General features: G+C 38.7%; 1 protein-coding gene across 1 annotated transcript in view; it reads left to right on the forward strand.

Annotated features, from left to right (window-relative positions):
* LOC136874117 (brefeldin A-inhibited guanine nucleotide-exchange protein 3) overlaps positions 1–21848 on the forward strand; it is a 428916-nt gene that overhangs the window by 158504 nt on the left and 248564 nt on the right. Inside the window, exon 14 of the mRNA XM_067147676.2 lies at positions 3610–3791. Within this exon, the coding sequence (XP_067003777.2) occupies positions 3610–3791 (182 nt within the window). The remainder of the gene's footprint in view (positions 1–3609; positions 3792–21848) is intronic.

A 21848-nucleotide genomic window follows, 5' to 3' on the forward strand; every position in this document is an offset into this window, starting at 1 on the left:
TTCAAGAGTTCTTTCTGAAGCAAAAGTATTATTCTTTCCATTGAGGTTATCTAACCATTTTATTAAGTTTTTTTTACAGGTTGTTTTAGGTTGCACTGACACAGATATGTCTTACTGCGATGATTGGATAGGAAAGGGCTAGGAGTGGGAAGGAAGCACCATGGTCTTAATTAAGGTACAGCCCCAGCATTTGCCTGGTGTGAAAATGGGAAACCACGAAAAACCATCTTCAGGGCTGCCGAGAGTGGGGCTCGAACCCACTATCTCCCGGATGCAAGCTCACAGCTGCGCGCCCATAACCGCACGGCCAACTCGCCCGGTGTTAAGGTTTGATGCCTTATTGAGTCTTTGTAAAGAGCCCCTGGTGGTGTAGAGGTATTTAATACTATTACGATTATTTAATTCTCTAGTGAACATTTCCGCTGGTTCACTATCTTCAAATCCCTCCAAGTTTGTCGTTTTTGTTTGTTTAATTGAGTCGTGAGATATTGTGGCAAATTGGGGAATGTATGAGGGACAGCGCCCCTTTTTCATTTTCTGTCTATAGGAATTTCTGTCTGTTCGTCTTGTATTACAAATAAATCTGATTTAACAATAAATTCATCAGTAACGTGTGAATCGCACACTTAACACTTATCAGAAAGTTTTTTTTGTCTTTTCTGGGGATTGGCTTTTCCCATTTTGAAAATTCTGCTTCATTTTTAGGTGGTTTGAAGAAGTTGTGTTATAGCCAGACTTACAGCCTGGAACGAAGCAAGTAGGCATTTTTTCCTCCTTGATATGTTTGTAAGTTTATAAACTCAACAATATATTTACACTATATAAATTAATACAATCACCAAGTCACAAGCTCTTCACTTTCACGTAACAATAATGAAAGACACTTAAGTTTTTGCCTTCACAGACCAACACTACCAAACATAACCGTATTACAACTACAAATACCAACCCTCAGATAGTAACGGTGCTGCCCCTAGCGGACGATTCATCGCAGTCCCTATACTAGCCAACAGCGAACAACTTACGAGCTCACACTTTCCCTTCTACTTGTTGTGGTAAAGGTTTCCAAAGAAGTTTTGTCTCTTTGATACAGTGCAGCATATTGTACAATATTATATACAGTTATTTGCGAGAGTTTTTAACGTGTAAAATACATGGGTTATTGTGTTTCAACTTATGTTTAATGGTACCAGTTTCATACCCTCTCTTCGGCGGACACCCTTTTTTTCGGTCTCGAAGGTATCCACCATTATAGAGAGGTGTTACTGTACTTGAATATATTTATTGCTGCAGTTGAATTCTGGCAGGGAAGGAACCATAATACAAGCTAAATATTTCTACCATCTGAGAGATTTGGAATGGAGAGCAAACTAAAATTAATCAGAGAGAGTACTGTAATTGGTAATAAAATGAAGGTAAATGGGGGGGGGGGGCTGTATCTTAATTAAGGCCATGATCACTTTCTTCAAAGTCCTTGACCTGTCCTATCCAATAATCACCATAAGACTTGCCTGTATCAGTGTAACTTAAAACAAATAGCAGGAAAGAAAACAGAAAATTTTCGATCAGATGGAGAAACTGAATATAACTTCATTAGCGAATATGACTGACTTGATGCTATTTTCATAAATTTAAAATTTCCAAGAATTCATCATATCCTTTGCACAGTATGGGCCAAAATAAATGGTTCTGACCATGTATCTCAGGACCAAAATAAATGATACTGTGCTCTCATTTGATCAAGAAAGTGAACTGAAGTACATTAGCAGTAGCTCAAATGTTCAAAATGTACACCTACATGTTACAAACACACTTCATAACGATTACACAGATGTTTCAGTTTATTTGGGAACTCTAGTTGCTGCAGCAATTGAAAAAAAAATCTTGTATTGTAGTTCGCAGACACTTGTTGGTGGGTTGGATTGAAATGTTGAGATCTTCAGCTTATGTAACTAGTATTTATTACACCCTACACTTTCCAGATTCCTGGTTTGCCTATCAAACCTAATCAAATTTTTGTTGGTTAAAATTTTGTGTTCATCATTGTTTTTTGTTGTTGTTGCAGTTCCTTCTCAGTAGCAATGATTGCTGAAGATGGATATTGATCCTTTCAGGGCCAGCATTGCGATCTTCTTTAAGACATAAGTTTGTAGAGAAAAATGTTGCTGGAAATCTGTGAAGAGGCAAGAGATTGAGTGGAATGGTGGGGGGGTCAGATGAATTAACAAGATACTCAATGTCTCTATAATGAGAAATGATCTGAATGTCAAAGTATTGCTGAATTAGGGTCAATGTATTTTGTATCCTGTGACAGTTTGCTCAATCCTGTTAAAACAATTGACTGTACTGCTACAAATTTTATGCACGGCAAAACAGTTTTAAATCTGTGAGGAATCCCAAGTAAATTTGTCTGTAATGCTTTTGGTTAGCAGGAAGCAGAAAACCTGTCTTCGCTTTCAGGAAAATAAGGACCCAACATTCCACGTCCAGGGGTATTGCATGCCAAGTGTCTAAATGTTTGCCATGTAGTGGTTCCTGTTTAATGACATCTAGTCATTCAAGTCAATGAAATGCATTGTTTATCGAGTGATGTAATCATCCTGGTGAATATGACTATTCGAAACACCACTCATTTAAATAGAATCCTCATACTACACACAGCACTCTTAATGCACACAGTCAACACCAAGGTTGAGCAGCTCATACGGTAGCGTACTGACCTTATGAGCCCAAGTTGGCAGGTTTGATTCCAGCTCATTCTGGTGGTATTTGAAGTTGATCAAATATCTCAGCCTTGTACTTGTAAATTTTATGGAATGTAAAAGAATGATGGAGCAAAATTCCAATACTATGACGTCTCCCAAAAATCATAAAACTTCCTCTATTTTGCAAGTCCATGTTGGAGAAACTGTTTATTCCAACACTACCAAACTTTGTTCACTTTTTAATGTCAACTAATGCAAAATAGATGCATCATATAAACTCCTTTTGTTCATCAACAGGTATTCAATTAGTATAGCTACAGATCTCGTTTAAAAATTCAAATTTTTCTGCCACAACTATGCAGTTTTCATGGAGGTTATTTCTTTATGAATCATAATTCTTTTTGTGCTTCCAATAACACAAGTAGCCTAGCTACAATAAGGACAAGTGTATCCACAATGTATTTTACCTTATTAAAACTGGTTCTCAGAAAGAACCTTTTTTTCCTGAAAAATTTGGAGGTAGTTAGTGCCATGATGCATGTATTTTAAGGAAAATATACTTTTTGTAAATATATGTTTACTTTACGGAGTTGAAGATGTATACCAGATTTTGATTGTTTTAGCTCTAAAAATTAAAAATGGCACTTTTGAATGAAAATGTAATGTAAGATGACAGCTGATGGGGAGTGGTAGTGGTGTTTTCATATTTAAATAGCCATTTAAATAATGTTTGTTGCAGGAACATACACATATTATATTCTTTTGAATGTGTTTGAAGAGTGAAAGTTCAAAATGTGAATTTTTAAAAACTTTTCACATCCAGGTGTCCTGAATTTGTGATGTGTGGTATAAATTGTCCATTGTTGAGTACAAGCGAAAGGAATGACCTCTATGTTTATTTCAGGCCTGTTTGCTGGTCAGCATCTAGTTCAGGATGATACAGGCTCAACCCACAACTTGGCTCTTGTCACTGTTATAAATGCTGATGGTATTTATCTGGCTACATATGCAGCCTTATTGCTCAACCTTAAACTTGTCAAGCAAGGTTACTACACGGATGATACAAAGCCTGTTCCCATGACAGAGGTAAGATGATAGTGCACTGGACATGCTAGTATTGGTATTGAGTCGATCCTTTCATCTTGTGATGAATCACAATGTGTTGACTTTGTTTTCTGAAATAGGACACAAAATGGCATATAATTGTCAGAAAATGAGCCTCTTGCCATCACGTATTATACCACTGACATCTCCTTATAAGTATAACTTGTCATCTATTTTGCATGTGACTCAAGACTGGTGTCTGTGAAGTTACTAGGAAGGAAAGTCTATTTATGGAGTGGTTTTTCTCATGTTTGTAAATGCTTTCTTTTATGTTGCTCATTGGCAGCTTGCAAAAACATTAAGAAACCATGATGTCACCTTCCCTATCTGACGTTATTTGCCTTGATAGCTTTAAAAACAAAGAAAATTATTTCATATTAAGATACCATAAAACACAGTTTTCTTGTATCATGTTCCATCATCGTCGTCATTATCATCATCATCATCATCATCATCATCATCATCATCATCATCATCATCATTATTATTATTTTGCCTTTTCCTGCACCACCCAGGTCTGGGATATTAATGGTACCTTTCCATCTTCCTCTCTCCAACCACCATTGCTGCTCCTCAACTATGTTCCAATCCAGGTTCCTTATTGTGCTGTTCTTAATAAAGTCCAACCCTTCTAGTTTGGGTCTACTTCTTGTTCTCCATCCTGCAATCTTAGTCTCCATCTTTTGCTTTGGTATTCTTCCCTCTTCCTTCCTCTAGCCCACTTGGTGACCATGTTGTACTATTAGGTCTGATCTCGTGGTTAGCCGGTTCAAATCCTGTTGGCCGGCAGGGTACGGGAGGTGGTGGTATACAATATTTCTAATCACTAGATTGTCAGAAGTCTGGATTCAGTTCCAAACCTCTCTACAGTGTTCATATGGAGTGAGGGCATGTGCTGCTGTTGATGGTGATTTGTCTATCAGATGGGGACATAAAGCCTTGAGTAGGTCGTTGGTATTATTCGGCTCTAGTAGGCTGTGTCGACACCAGGTTTCACCCTCTCCCTACATCACTATCATCATCATAATCATCATCCACACCCAGATTCCGTGGGTATCAAATAGAAAGACCTGCATTAGGTGAGCCGAACATGTCCTCGGGCGCTCCTGGCACGGAAAGCCATATGTTGATTAAATAAGTATATTCCATCCTTGTAAGGTAATCAAACCATTTCAGTTTATTTCCCTCCATTCTGTTGGAAAGCTTTTTTCCTCTAATTTCCTTCCTGTTATCCTCATTTCTTCCCCTATCCTTCCTTGTCTTTCCTGACACTCTTAAAAATTTCATCTCACTATTATAGCGAATTGTTATAACAGTTTTTTGTAAAATTTGGAAAACATGCAAAAGAAAACATTAAAATTTGTATGAAACGGCAATCAGTGTTCAAAACGTATGTTCTTGCAGATGGTTTCTATACTGTGATTTACTCATTAGTTATTTTCTATTTACTATATTATTTGTACACACATCTTCAATTTTATTCTTAAAAATTGTAGTAGTACCACTCCAGAGGCTTCTGTGGCAAAAATTTCATTTCTTTTACTCAAACAGCATCTCCTATCCTAACTGAAGCATGCATGTATCATGAAAAAATATTTCAGAACCTAGTAATGATAACCATATTGCTATAAATTCATGTGGGAATAGCCTTTCTGAAATTTAACCGGAATCATGACTATACGACCTAACCACTGAAATCTTAATGCACACTGCTGTGTCTTGAGAAATATCACATTCTTATTTCATTTCAATATCTAGTATTAAAGTAAGCGATTGTTTACTTCAGAGTTCACAATTTCTATCGATCATGTTGTATATGCACTTATTATGAAAACACATTCTCCCCTTTCATGTCTAAGAATATTTCTACTGAGCTAATTTTAAGCTTGCCATTTTTGGAACCTTTGACTGAAATTATTTAAAAAAAATTCTTGAAGTGACAGGTTCCTTCGAAAACCCCACTGGGAAAACCTCTAAACATTAAAGATGTCAAGTATGGGACTTCATTCATTTGATTCCCTGAGCCAGAAACCTAGAGATATTTTCTGTCAAAATGTACATTAAATCTTTACTGCATACTTTTTTCAAAGTAATGCCAATCAATAATGGATCTGAAGAAGCTACTGAAAGTGCTCTGTATGTTATCAGTTGGCAGCAGAACCAAGCATCAAGAAGGTCACACTGAGTGATGTTACACGACATATTTGGAGCATTGTTCACTCACTATGGTTTGAGCTGTGCTTAAAGAAGTACAGTAGAACCTCGATAATTCAAAATCAGTTAATTCAAAATCCCGCCTAATTTGAAGAAGCTCTCGTTCCCGGAAACATGAGAAGGTTTTGCATGTTATTTGAATTGTTTAATTCAAAATACGGATAATTAATAATTCGAAGTACCGAAATTCAGACTTTTAATTCAAAACTGTCTTTACATTTTAAAACAATAGTATGTTACAGAGTAATTTAAATTCAAAATTTATTAACGTCATGATAGAAAGCGTCTTCCGGAACGTGCAGGGGTAGCTTTCTGCACTTTCACACACTTTGGTGTGTCTACAGTGTGCTTCATAATTGTTAAGTTCGAGTGAAATCGGAATTCTTTTGTATTCAACATTTTAAGGAACACTGTAATATTACATAACAGGCAGTGTGCGGAGAAACAGAATCCGCGAACACTGGCGATGCCGACAGTTGACGAAAAAGCGTGGTTCATATAATCAATTCGTAGGCACCGAATAATATTGTCATTGCTGATGAAACTGCATTGCTTTCTTTTAATGCCGAGCCCAAAACGGTCTTATGGTTTTAAAGGAGATTTTTTTTTTTTTTTTGCTTTACGTCGCACTGACGCAGATAGGTCTTATGGTGACGATAAAAGAGAAAGAGCCAGCCGGAAAATCGTACAAGGTTGGGGGTCATTGTACTCTGTTGCAATGCACACGAAAGCAAGAGAATTGCTCCCCTCGTCATAGGTAAGTTCAATAAGCCACAATGTTTTAAGGGCATCGGACACTTTCCGTGCAAGTATAAGGCATCTAAAAATGCAAATGGTAGAGTAATCCAAAAAATAATGCATTTGCCTGGAGAACCAGCATAATTTATTCTCGTCTTTGAATCATGTGATTTTTTTTTCTTTCGTTGCGTGAGGTTATGTTTGTCAGAGATTTATCGAAGTGCATTATTTGAACATTGTAAATGCACCGTGTTGGATACATTTCGGAAATAGTTTTTTCCATGGCATTTGAAAGGTTTGAACTGTGAATCAAGGTGATTGCATGCATTAATGGGTCTTAGAGTACCGTATTTACCCGAATAATCTCCGCCATCAAATAATGTCCGCACCCTCATTTTAAGAAGGCTCATTTTGAAAAAAATGAAATGGTCTAAAATTCCTTCCATCGAAAGAGTAACATAGGCATAAACAATTATTTCGTATCACTCCGCGAGGTCCACGTGGTCTTTACGCAAATATCACTGCTATGGAATATATTTTCGATGAAGATGAGCAAGTAGGCCTACTTGCGTGACAGGTATTTCATTAATCTGAACTTGCAATAGGCTCGATTCCCTGTAGTTGGGAAGATTCGTTGTCTCTTGCATCACTAGAATCCTCTCCTAAATTACTTACAAGTTCGTGGAGTTGGCTTTTATCTTAGTTTAATGCTACGTAATCAAAGATAACAGTTAAGTTTGTATTCACCAACAACATTATCTCGGATAACGAGTATTATCTCGGTTTAAAATTTTACCGGAGATTGGTTGGCCGGTAAAATGGGAAATCTAAGATGGCTACTCGTAGACAGCTGGAATGTCTAATTGCTAGAGAAAATCACAGCGACAAGTAATATGATCAAGATTATGCAATTAACAAACGTCTTAGGTGGATGAAAGTACGTGTGGCATATTTTGAGGACTAAGACGACCATACACATTTTAGGTTATCTAAAGCTTTGACACTGTCAGTATGATCGAACATAAGCTGGAATTCCCAACACAGATAAGCCTAAAAGTAAGTCTCGATTATATCTTGTACGGTACGCGACTGGGTGACTTTTAAATAAAGAACGAAGTAATACTGCCTTATAATTTGAGTGAAATATACAATGGGTAGGCCATAATTTCTTATTATCTTTGTTAATGCTTTCTGCCACCAGATTTAATAACAGTCACTCTCTTGGAAAGTCATGTTAGGCTTCTTTCTTTGTTTCTGCTCAATAGCCTACATAATTTATGCAAATTATTTGCAAGCCCCGAATGGAATCATAAACTTGGTTTACATTTCGATAGCGGCAGCAGCACGTAGTCATTTATTTTCCGTGCGGGCGTGCGTTAGTATGAAAAATTTGCGGTTCAAACTCATATTGAAACGAAAACTTAGGTTTGGTAAACCAAGATAATAAATACTGTGGTGAATACGGAAGTGAGTGTTATCCGAGATAATGACATTATCCAAGTTTTGAAATTCTAAGATAACAGCAAAAGTAACTGACGTTGGTGAATATGGGCCTAAAACACTTCTCACACGTGGTCTCTTTTTACTGGACAGCAACACAACCGGTGGTGGATAATTCTTTTCGTGCAATGTAAACACCGGCAAAATCTGATGTTAGTTTTGTGATAAATAAAACCTCGTTAATTCGAAGTCTTTGTAATGCAGAAATTGGACTTCCAATTACGTGATTCCGAATTGACAGCGATCTTGTAATTCAGAAACGCCAACCCTTGTCAGTTTTCGCGGATTCTGCTTTTCCGTGTACTGCCTGCTCTGTGATATTGTGGCGTTCCTTAAAACACTGAATACAAAAGAATTAAGATTTCACTCTATTTTCAACTATGAAACACACTATAGAAACACCGAAGTGAGTGAAAGTGCGGAAAGCTACCCCTGTACATTCCGGAAGACACGTTCTAACGTGATGCGGAGAAATTTTGAATTTAAATTACTCTGTAAAATATGGTACTATTTAAAAAAATGTAAACTCAGTTTAGAATTAAAAGTCTGAATTGTTTTCTGTTTAAATATGACATATGGAGACAGTTTTCTTCCATCTGCGGTTGCACAAAGCATAACTGTACACTCAGCATCGAAAACTAGGTGAGCCAGGAGCATGTTAGCAACCTTGACGCAAATAACAATTTCGTGCCTCAAAATTTTTAAAAAAATATGCGGAGATTACTCGTGTAAATACGGTACTTTGTGACGCAGCAAGTGTTTACATTTCTGAAGTACGAGAGAAGTGCCATGGCGGGAATTCGTATACAAGGATAGAGTGAGTGTATTGTGTTATGTGGATGGAAGCGAGAGACTTTCTTCCCTCGCCATAGGAAAGTTCGATTAGCCACGATGTTTTAAGGACATCGGGTACATCTAAAATGCATACATTACTGTAATCCCATGAATAAAGCACTTGCACATGGGAGCCAGCATAGATTTCTCCTTGTCTTTGAATCATGCTTTTCTTTCTTTCTTTCTTTCTTTCTTTCTTTCATTACGAGAGGTTATATTTGTCAGCGAGTTCTTCAAGTGCATTATTTGAATACTCTAAATGCACCTTCTTGGATGTATTTTGGAAATAGATTTTCTTCCTTCCCTACATATTGCTTCCTTCATTTTAATATTCACCTTAGTAATTTTTTGTTTTCATTCTAGATTTTATATCGTGCAATATGTCCTGACGAAAATTCTTTTCCACTGAATGGTCTTGCTGGCATTGAATTAATTAAATATTCTTTGTAAATTAGTAACATTTTCAAGTTTTTATATGAAGTGGAACAACAGTTTTAATGAATCAACTGTCAATATTTTTATGTGAAACAAATATTAAGGAACAGAAGAAACTTTTAATCACATCGTCATTTATTACGTAGAACTGTTCAATGTGAGACTCATTCTGACTTAATCACACTACATCAAGAGACTCTTTCATCTGATGATGTTTCAACATGCACTTATTTTTATTTATATGTATATCATATGAATGTAAATTTTATTCATCTTTTGTAACTTTTAATAGTGAAACTCTGTTAAGAAGTTTTTCAAGGGACCACAAAAAACAAAAGCTTCTTAAGCAGGAAACTTCTTAAAAGGGGTAATGCCCGAAAAATTATTCTGTACTTTGACATACATGTGAAACACACAGCCAACAGATTTCCTTGTTTGTGAACAATACTGAAATAGGCTGATATATAAGAGCTGCTAAAAGAAAGCCACAATATAAATACAGTATTAGATTATCATGACATGTATTTTTAGAGATAAAGTAAAATACTGTAATTGAACATACTGTGTTATAAAAATTCTTGGTAAGAGAAGGGAACATATTATATAAAACCTTGCACAAGAGATAAAAGAAATACTAAGAACATTAAAACGGTAGATGGTGACCGTACATTATGTAAATTCCATACTGCATTAGACATTAAATACATATCCAAACACAAAAGTCTAGGCTCCTACTTGGAAAAGAAATTGTCCAGGGTTGACTGTTTTTAGGTTTTTACTGCTTTCTTGAACTAGAAACCACTGAGTTGGATAGCTGCAGTCGCTGAAGTGCGGCCACTATTCAGTATTCGGGAGATAGTGGGTTCGAACCCCACTGTCGGCAGCCCTGAAGATGGTTTTCCCTGGTTTCCCATTTTCACACAAGGCAAATGCTGAGGCTGTACCTTAATTAAGGCCATGGCCCCTTCCTTCCCATTCCTAGCCCTTTCCTGTCCCATCGTCGCCGTAAGACCTATCTGTGTCGATGCGGCGTAAAGCAACTTGCAAAAAAAATAAAAAAAAATAAAATATAAACCTCCCCATTTCCCACATTGCCTTCCATGTGTCCACACTGACTGAACCTTCCATAAACCGCCTCAGTTTTTCACATGCCCCGACATCTGCTTCAAGTTAATGGCAGCAGACGGGACATCGGCAACTTATTCTTAGGGATTCTTAGAACCTATTCATAGGTCTATATCGCCCCTGCATTCCTACTAGTTGTCACGGCCACGGGTGTAGTTTCTGGTTGTTTCGCAAGTACCGCATGGACAAGCCGATATTGAGTTTATTTTTCTGCTTTAATCCTCTTCATGCTAAAGGTAATGAAGAAAAGAAAAGCAGTTCGAAGTTGCAGAAATGAGTGCATGGGAAAGTATTGGGGTATTTATTACGTGCGAATGATAAAGGCGCAGTAGCAACACTAGCACACCTAAACTTACAGTTTCTTTCCTCGTGATAATTTTATTTAATGTCTCCTCAGCCTTGTGCTACATTCTAATAATGTGATGTAATAATTACGAGTGACACGATAATACAATGTTTAGCTCGTATAAAGGTAAAAACAAAAATAACTTTCAATTTTATGCCAACACGTGGTATCGCGATTCCTCTGAGTGCGTGTATCAGCCCCCTCTCACCAACACCCAGCTGCTTATCAACATTCGTTCAACTTCGTAGATGGTGGGGATTTTTCGGCCGGCTGTTTGGCGGCATAATATGTATCAGCTGGCAAGTCGGCTGTTTGCTGCATAGTCAGGATGTTTCTTTGTTTCGTAATAGTTTATTCACCTAATTAATAATGGACCCGGAAAATCTTATCAGTTTAGTTCCAAAACGTAATTTCCTCTATGACAAGACCCCATAAGCATTATTGCAACAACAACGTAAGAGGGAATATCTGGAAGGAAATAAGCAAGGGAATGAAAAATCAAAGAATATTCAATTTTGTGGTAGATTAGGCCTATACGGTACTTTATTTCGCAATTATTATTGACCTTATTTCAGAATCGTGTTATCATGTTGGAGTCCATATACAGTACAGTATGTCAGTACGATAATTGACATGGCTTGGAATATACAGTATTTACTGTGAACAATTTTGTAAGTGGCATTCCCTATGGTTGTCATTCATGTACTCTTAATAAACAGTACGGTAATGCATAAGAAGTTGCTGTGTTGTGGACAAATACATTTTTTTGGTTTTTAATTAATGTTGATGCCACCTCAATTAATGACTTCACCCTGTCGCGGCACGCAACTTGCTGCATTAATGTTTTATCAAACCATCCATTGCGTGCTTTGTGTTTCCCACGTAGAATCCCATTCGATTCTATTCTGCTTGATGTAAACGGTGGAGTGGAAATTACGACTGATGGGTTCGATTTGATTCCACAAGGTGAGAGTGAGCATCTGGTGTTGGTGTTGTCATAGCGTGATGTCATATGGCCTTGGCAAGCCCGGTGAGGCTCCATGACAGGCGCAAACGGTCTAACACAGGGTTCAACTTGCACGGGGACTGGAGGGTTCTAACCATGAGCTGCTTTGAGCGGATGTTTTCTATCTCAAGGGGCTCTAAAATTTGAACTGTTTAACCAGGAAATATATTTACAACAGAACACTTTAAGCGGGATAAATATACATATCTTAATGCAACCGATCAAGGGACCAAGAATATCACGCTTCTTAGGCGGGAAAACTTCTTATGCGGGAACTTCTTAACCGAGTTTCACTGTATTAATTTTAAGTTATTTTTAGAGAGCTGAAGATAGCCTAATGCAGCCAAAACGTGTCCTGTTGTTCTAATATGATGTTTTTACAACTTTGAATTGTAAATTAACTTAGAGGTATTGACTAGGTGGAACCAATATACAGTGAAACCTTGTTAAGATGTTGTTGACCGAGCTCGATAGCTGCAGTCGCTTAAGTGCGGCCAGTATCCAGTATTCGGGAGATAGTAGGTTCGAACCCCACTGTCGGCAGCCCTGGAAATGGTTTTCCGTGGTTTCCCATTTTCACACCAGGCAAATGCTGGGGCTGTACCTTAATTAAGGCCACGGCCGCTTCCTTCTCACTCCTAGCCGTTCCCTGTCCCGTCGTCGCCACAAGACCTATCTGTGTCGGTGCGACGTAAAGCAAAAAAAAAAGATGTTTTTGCAGGGGACAAAGAGAAAGAACGTGTTAAGCGAGAAAACGTACTAATGAATATACAAATAAAAACTATCCAACAGTGATATGAAAACACTAGATACGATTGTTTCTGATATGAGGGCATTTTACATCGTGTATCCGTGGTTACAGTGAAAACTATAGGCCTATCTACCATTTTTAAAGATGAGAGGAAATTATGAAAATGTGTGAAAAACACTAGAGAACAAATATGAAAACCTTTTCTGCTGGGGATTATAAAATAATATGTACCGGTACAATGAAAGGTGTGTAAAACACCAGAAACAACGTGCTAACAAAAATATCAAAATATTATTGCAGATCACACTCTAAAACAAATGTTAGTAGAAGCCTTTTATTTCGGAGCAGTGGGTTATTAAACATTATTTTCTGGTCACGCTCTTAGATGATGAATTGGAGGTTACACTTGACCATTTGCTACTGGGAGGAATGACTTTGGTCACCATTTTGAAAAGAAAAAACTGTGACTAACTTGAGCGATTGAGTCAAAACTCGAAGGAACTCGCACCTTCGAGTTGAAATGTGAAACTCACTTCAATATCGCAACCTCTGCACGCTTATGCCAGTCCACTTTGTGGCCGATTTATATTTTGTCTTCATTATTAAGGAATTCAACAAACTTTTCTGTATCCATAGGTAGGCTATCACACAACAAATATGCACCACGCTAGTCGATTTCACACGATTATGTTCCTAATCCAGATGTAGGCTATCAGGCGACAAATATTAGCTATACTTCACTGTACCACTCAACACAAGATACATTTCTACCTTCTGAATGGAATGTGAAATACAAACACAAATAGGCCCACTCTGCTATTCACCAATCTTGCTGCTAACCAGCAAGCAAAACTGAACATGCCTGGGGCTAACGGCTTGCTCCCCGAAAGGTTAACTTAACCTTTGAAGTTCAGGAAGGTCTTTTCCCGGAATCGCGCAACTGTTGCGATGGCTCTAACCAGAGTTGGTAATCACGTTTCTTTCAGAAGGGATGACAAATACAGTAACATTTTCAGATCTAGGAAAAATGAGATCATACTAAGCGTTAATTGCAAAAATCTTTGGCGCAATAAGTGAGGCATTTTTTATATAGATTTGATACGATAAAAATCAGGACTTCGAATTAACAACGTGCTAAGCGGTATAAACATGTTAATGAGGAACACACTAACAAGGTTTCACTGTATTAGTTTTTCAAGTTATACAGTAATTGTCAATATGGATCCAAAATGAAATTAATTTCATGAGAAGACAGATATGATGGAAGAATCTTTACTCAGTGGTTTCTTTTTGAAAATGCCTTCCTTCCCTTGCCATGGGTTCACTACTAGTGAGGTAAAATATTTGTAGCAGCTGCAAAATAATGTTGGCATTGCTTTGATGTTTCTAATGCTGGTGGTGGTAACTCCACCATTGTCCTGTCCCAAGTCCGGAGTGGGAAAGGAGAAGGGTTAGCTGGCTTGGCAACCAGCTGTAAAAGCAGCTAACATCGAGTGTTGAGCGGCGATAAATAACTCGACCCCCCATAGGGGCCAATGGCTTCGGGCGGATTAACCTCTTTGGGTGGGGTGATGGTCCCCTCAGTGTAGGAAATGGCACTGGAACCCATCATGTGTGTCTTTGGCCCAATGGCAAAACGGACAGAGGAACCTCCTTTTTGTGGTTCTCTTTCATCGTGGAGGTGAATGAGGTCATGCCAGATGGACTGGCTGTGAAGGCACAACTCGGTGGTATTTTGAGTCTGCGGCAGTCCATTGCAGTCGTGGTACTAGAACCTGCATGTCTCATTTCATTTGTGCCGCAGGGTATAGTTCAGAGATCATAGTGTTTGGGTCACTTCCTTGCAAGCTGCGATCCACCTTAAACAAAATCCCGCTTGTGGCACTTTTTCCTGCTGTAACTTCCTTCAACTCAAGTCCAATGGCGATGGGATAAGGATGGTGGAGGCAGGTTTTTGGGTGAAACTGGAAGCGTCTAGTGCAGATCTGCATGTTGGCAGCGGATTTGTGATGGTCGTTTTTCTGAGACTCTGTGATTACTCAGGAATTTGGTCTTGCATCTGTGTTTGGGCAGGCCTATTTAGGATGACCGCTGCCCACCCTGAATGGGGAAGGCCCTAGAAAATGTGGGCTAAACATCAGTAGTCACGCTCTCATCTGCCTGGGAGGCCGCACCCAGTGGTCACCCCTTACATGGTCGAAAAACGAAGATTACCAAAACTTTGATTATAGGAACCTGGAATGTTCGAACCCTACTTCATTTGAAAGACAAGAATAGACCTGAGAGAAGAACAGCGCTTGTCACCCATGAGCTTGGAAGAATGAACATTGATATTGCTGTCCTAAGTGAAACCAGATTGTCCAGCAGAGGTAAACCTACAGAGTTCAGCTCAGGCTACACAATCTTCTGGAAGAGAAAAGATGAGGGAGGACACCGCATTCATGGTGTGGGGTTCGCTGTGAAGACCACAGTGGTGAATGATTATCAGCTAATTCCAGCGGCTGTCAGTGAAAGAATTATGACTCTCAGAATCTCACTTTCTGGAGCCAAATCTATGACACTCATCTCCGTATATGCTCCCACCTTGGATGATGATGTAGAAGCTAAAGACCAATTCTACAACCTGCTGAGCATTACCATCACCAAAGTACCACCAAGAGACAAACTCTTATTACTTGGTGGTTTCAACGCCAGAGTTTGTAAAGATCATCATTATGGAGCAGTCTGATGGGAAAACATGGACGTGGCAACTGTAACTTCTATGCTGGCATAAAGGAGATATATGGTCCAATTCGATCTTCATCGGGGTCATTGAATACTGCTGACAACTCCATCATTTTAACTGATAATGGAGAAATTTTCGAGCATTGGAAGGAACATTTCTCTGCGCTTCTAAATAGTGTCTCCAATGTTGCTGAGGACTTTCTTCATGTCCCTCAGCAGCTCTAACAACCATGGATGGCAGTTCCACCTACATACAGAGACTTCACCAAAGCACTCAATCAACTAAAACCAAGAAAGGCTCCTAGTCCTGATAACATCCCTCTGGAACTGATACAAAATGGAGGTATACCCTTGAAGACTAGACTTTTCACACTCATCCTCTTGATTTGGGAAACTCGAAGTACCTGACAACTTGCAGAATGCTACCATCATCACTATCTTCAAGTAAGGTGATCGTAGTGCATGTAGGAACTACTGTGGCATATCGCTTTTATCAATTTCAGGTAAAATTGTCGCAAGGATTCTATTAAACCGGCTCCAAGTTATCTAAGAGAGGATTTTGCCCGAGTCTCAATGTGGTTTCCAAACCTCCAGAGGCACAACAGATATGATTTTCTGTGCTAGACAACTCCAGGAAAAATGCAGAGAACATTAGCAGCTTCTGTATTTAGTTTTCTATGATCTGGAAAAAGCCTTTGATTCAGTACAAAGATCTGCTATGTGGAGATTGAGACATTTTGGATGTCCTGAACATTATGTGGAATTGGTTCAAGCTCTTGATGATGGCATGTCTGGACAGGTTCTTCATGGTAACTCGGTATCAGATTCGTTCCCAGTCACTCGTGGATTGAAACAAGGCAAGGCTGTGTGCTTGCTCCTACTCTCTTTGCACTATACATAGCTGCCATGCTGCATGAATCATCTGCTAACAACTTAGGCATGGGGATTAAATTTCATTTTGATGGAGACCTTTTCAATCAGTAAGACTTCGCTCACAAAGACGTACTCTGGTTACCCGGATGACAGAACTGCAGTATACCTGTTACAAGTGAAATATGTAATGCGAGTGGAATGTGTTTTTTTTTTATTTTTTATTTTTTTTAAGTCTTTGTTTGTAAAATACAATATGATGTTTTATTTTTATTGACCTGTAAAATACAATATGATGTTTTATTTTTATTGACCTAACCTGTAGTGTATAATGTTGTAACATAGGCATTTGTAAATAGTAGAATTCTGTCTATAGTTCCTGGAAAGATCTGGAAAGTTACATAACATTTGTACAGGGTGTGTTACTTTGTTGGTATGTGTTCTAGAAAGTGTGTTCTGTCTATTCTGGAAAAATGACTTTCGCAATCATGCGTATTCTAGAATGTTAGTCAAAGTTCTCGATCGAAAGTAAGGTTGTGATTGGTGAGTCTAGGTGGCGATAGGGAACACGTGCACGCTGATTGGTTGCCTCCAAGGCCAGTAATTCCTATATATAGTGAGCGAGGCAGTGTTCGAATCAATTCTGTATCCTGAATTCTGTCGGCTTTGTTCCATCTGTCTGCGAGCAGCCTATCTGGTTGACGTCCCCCGGTTTTCGGGATGGCGCTCTCCTCGGGTAAGCACTCTTGAATTCCGTACCTGCTAAAATTTCCGTAATGTTCCGATTTGCTTTTCATACAGAAGTCTGCCCTAACCTCGCCTAGATTCACCAAATTAGTTACTTACGACGCCTTAGTTTTTCAGCTGGACTTACCTGTTCATTTCCGAGGCATTCCCGTTTTGTTTCACTAAAATATGTATATTGTAGTTTAATAGTATTTCCCTTTGGGTTTGCCTCTGATAGTTCTGTATCACTTTAGGTACGCTAGATTTTGGATAACCTGTAAATTGCATTGTACTACTGCATTGGTAACTAGATGTACAGTTGATTTGTAATTTGAATTTACACTACTACGAATAACCTATGTATATCACTGAACTTATAGCTCATAACTTGGAATGTATTTGTAGAATTATCTTGTAAATATTTTTAAAACTAAGGATCACGGTGATTCATTTCGGAATCCGCTATCTAAGCCATGTCCATGCCTTTGGTAGGTTCCCAGCCCTTCCATCTTCCCGTTTGTCGTTCACTAGTTGGCCCTACTGATAGTTACGTACTTGTTTTGTTGGAGATCCGCGTATGCTAGCTACTGTTTTTCCGAGTGTGTAGTGTTTTCTTATATTGTGTATTGTACTCTTGCCTTCCCCTTTTAACTGTGTTTGTGCCTTGTTTGGTGTTACCACTGTAGTAGAGGTAACAATACCGATGACACCGCATCTCCTGCTCTAACACCTGCAGAACTAAAACAGTCAGTCAACTGCTTTAAAACTGCATGTGATCTCTTTGGTCTTGGCATTAATGCGAAAAAAACGAAGGTACTTGCACAACCTGCCCCAGAATGAACTCTTCCTGAGTTCAGTACCTCCATCTTAGACACAACATTGGAACAGGTTGATCACTTCATATCTTGGAAGCATCTTGTCTAAATGGTGTACCTATGAACAAGGCGTTGATAAAAGAATTGGGGCTGCTCATGCAGCATTCAGATGGTTAATGCACATAGTCTTCATGAATAACGACCTAAAACTGCATGCCAAACTCATGGTGTACAAAGCTGTTGTCATTTCTACGCTGCTGTATGGCTGTGAAACTCGGACACACTACTGCCGTGATATCAAAAAACTTGAGTGCTTCCACCAATAGAAAATGAGATTCATCTTGAATATTAAGTGGGAGGACTATGTGAACAACACATTGGTTGTCGACAAAGTGCAGCTAAATAGCATTGAGACAACAATCATCGCTCATCAGCTGAGATGGTTAGGCCATGTTCACCGCATGGGTGATACCAAGCTTCCCTGCCAAATTCTTTATGGTGAACTTTGCTCCGGCAGTAAACCTTGTGGAGCGTTTTGAGGACCAGTTGAAACACATCATGAAGACAACTGGTGTAGATATACAGACATGAGACGAATGTGCTGTGGTGCTGTGGGCCACTGACTGTGGCAGAACACTACGTCCACCGCTGTCAACTTGTTTGAAAGACAACGCCGCAGACATCAAGAGGCCAAGCGACAAGCAAGAAAACTAATAGTTACAATTCTTGTTTTATTTTCCACCTAATTCAATACATAAACATATTTGTCTCTAGAAGGACATTGTAACTATTAGTAGTAAGTTCAATACGGGTAAAAAAAAAAAAAAAATATGCAAAGCAAGAAAACTCCATCAATTACAACTCCACCCTCCTCCATCGATTCAGTGTGATTTGTGTGGGTGTATATTTTATGCCAGGATTGGTCTGTTTAGTCATCGTAAACACATCCATAAAGTGAGTAGAACTAGTCATTGTACGCATATACTCGGATCGAGTTACAGCTGACAATGACGGTGGTGGTGGTTGATGTTGAAGCAAATGAATGAGGTTATGAGCCCTTTGTAATGAAGGAGAAAAGTTGTGACTGTTTGCATAAGAAATGTATTGTGTTGAGAAAGGGAAGGATTAAGGAAAGAAGGAAATTGAAGGATTTCCTAGCAAAGGAACTAGGGTTGACCTTGTGACGTGCTGGGTCACCTTGATTTTAATATAAATAAATAATATATCTAAATAATCAGACTTCTACAGTCAAGTCAGAAATCTTCTCTGGGACTGCAAAATACCACAAAAAGCATAAACAATCGTGTACCACACTTATTTTGTACCGATCCTCACATACGGTTTAGAGACATGTACCCTACTAAACAAAGACTACAGTAGAATCCAAGCAACTGAAATGAGATTCATTAGAACGATAAACCAAACTACCAGAAAGGACAAAATCAGAAATGAAGTGAATAGGAAAGTAGCTGGTATCGAGGTTCCTATTACCAGTGTCATAAAAAATGCAGACTTCAGTGGTATGGGCACATAATGAGAATGAACAGGGAAAGACCTGCCAGAAAATATTTTGACCTTAATCTCATAGGAAGAAGACCACAGGAAAGACAAATAAATAAATAAATAAATAAACCACCGGATAGAGACTGAACTTCAAAACATTGCAAATAAAATTGGCCTCAAAATATCATCAGTCACAAAAAAACAGAAATATCCTATCAAAATCTAGTAAAACAGAGAAAAGAATCTACCCAGGTTTTAAGAAGAATAAAAAGATAACATCATAAGGACACACTGCAGTTGATTGAAGAACAATTCAATAAAACTCAATCAAGGGACTACTACAAAACCTTCAGAAAGCAGCTCCAAAAATATGAACCCCCGACCCTACTGATGAAGGATGAAAATGATAAGCTGGCTCATAACAATAAAGACAATGCAGAAATTCTGGCTAAATATTTCAACAAGCTTTTAAATTGTGATGAACCTACAGAACTCCTTCATTTGGACACCAACACCCTGATAAAAACACCACCAGAGAACATCAATTCCCCCACAATAAAGGAAGTGTACCAAGCCCTGAATAAATTAAAAAAACTACAAAGCGTCAGGAGAAGATCAGACCTTTGCAGAAATCTGGAAATATGCAGGAACATCAGCAAAAGTTGCCCTACATCAACAACTTGTCTCTATCTGGATTAAAGAAGAACTACCAGAACACTGGACAACAGCCCTCATTCACCCACTGCACAAAAAAGGAGACAAAACCGACCCTAATAACTACAGGGGAATCTTGCTGCTAGACATAACATACAAAATATTTTCAATAATCATCCTTAATAGGTTAAGTTTACAACCTGAGAAAGAACTAGGAGAATATCAAGGAGGTTTCAGACCCTGGAGGAGCTGTCCTGATCAGATCATGAGTCTTAAGTTGATAATGGACTATAACAGGAGAAGAAATAGAGATATGCTGATAACATTTGTAGATTTCAAGAAAGCTTGTGATTGCATCCATAGAGAATCTCTGTTCAAAATTTTAAGACACCTTGGACTACATCCCAAATTAATAAACATGATAAAATTGACTCTCACTAACACCAAATCAAAAGTGAAGTTTAGGGGTGAAACATCAGAGACATCTGAAATTAAAACTGGACTATGGCAGGGAGATGGGCTCTCACCACTATTATTTAATTGTGCTCTAGAAATGGTAATGGGGGGAATGGTTTAGGAAATGTCCCCCAAAATAAAGATTGGCCGAAAAATCAAAACAAATTGCTTGGGTTTCGCCAACGATTTAGCAGTGGACATAAAAGAAGCAAAAACCCAGATGTCAGAACTTCAATACATTGCAAATAAAATTGGCCTCAAAATATCATTTGAAAAAACAGAAATTATGCCCCAGAAACCAACACAACTAAAAGAAGTTACTATAAATGGTAATAAAATCAAAATAGTAACTCAGTTTAAATATCTTTGAGAAATAATAACACACAACCTAAATGAAAAAATAGATTAGCTAAAGCACAAAAATTAACATGTTTGTGGGTTACTGTAGTCACGTCCTAGTTCGTGAACCATGGGCAACCGCTGAGTGGCCTAGTAAGTGGCCCTGAGAGTCGGGATACCAGTTGCTATGGAATGGGAGTGGGCATCTTGGACATATTCTGAGTCCTGGCCCTCCTTGTGCTCAGGCAGCTAGGACTATACAATCTACCGGTGGTCCATAACCCGTTAGAGGAGAGATCCTCACTTGGACTATGTGCAAGTAGGGTAGCATCCTGCTTCATGAATTTACTGAGCTCAGAACATTTTAAGCAAGCCTCGGACCTATGGGAGTAACGGAGTCCCACTCCCATTTGACAGGCGAGGGACTCCTTGGAAACAACACGGCGAACGAAATGGAATTCGATGGGGAGCTATCAATATTAATGGGGCTTATGGAAGAAAGAAAGTAGAACTGGCTGAATCAGCAAAGAGGATGCATCTAGATGTGCTAGGAGTAAGTGATATTTGGGTAAGGGGAGATAACGAGGAAGAGATAGGAGATTATAAAGTGAACTTGACGGGTGTTAGAAAGGGAAGGGAAGAGTCTGGGGTAGGGCTCTTTATCAGGAATACCATTGCACGCAACATAGTTTCTGTTAGGCACGTAAATGAAGGAATGATGTGGGTAGATTTGTCAGTTGGAGGAATTAGGACTAGAATTGTGTCCGTGTATTCACCATGTGAGGGTGCAGATGAGGATGAAGTTGACAAGTTTTATAAAGCATTGAGTGACATCGTGGTCAGGGTCAACAGCAAGGATTGAATAGTGCTAATGGGCGATTTAAATGCGAGAGTTGGGAATAGAACTGAAGGATACGAAAGGGTGATTGGTAAATGTGGGGAAGATATGGAAGCTAATGGGAATGGGAAGTGTTTGCTGAACTTCTGTGCTAGTATGGGTTTA

Source organism: Anabrus simplex, chromosome 1 (assembly GCF_040414725.1).
Source record: "Anabrus simplex isolate iqAnaSimp1 chromosome 1, ASM4041472v1, whole genome shotgun sequence".
Lineage (NCBI taxonomy): Eukaryota > Metazoa > Arthropoda > Insecta > Orthoptera > Tettigoniidae > Anabrus > Anabrus simplex.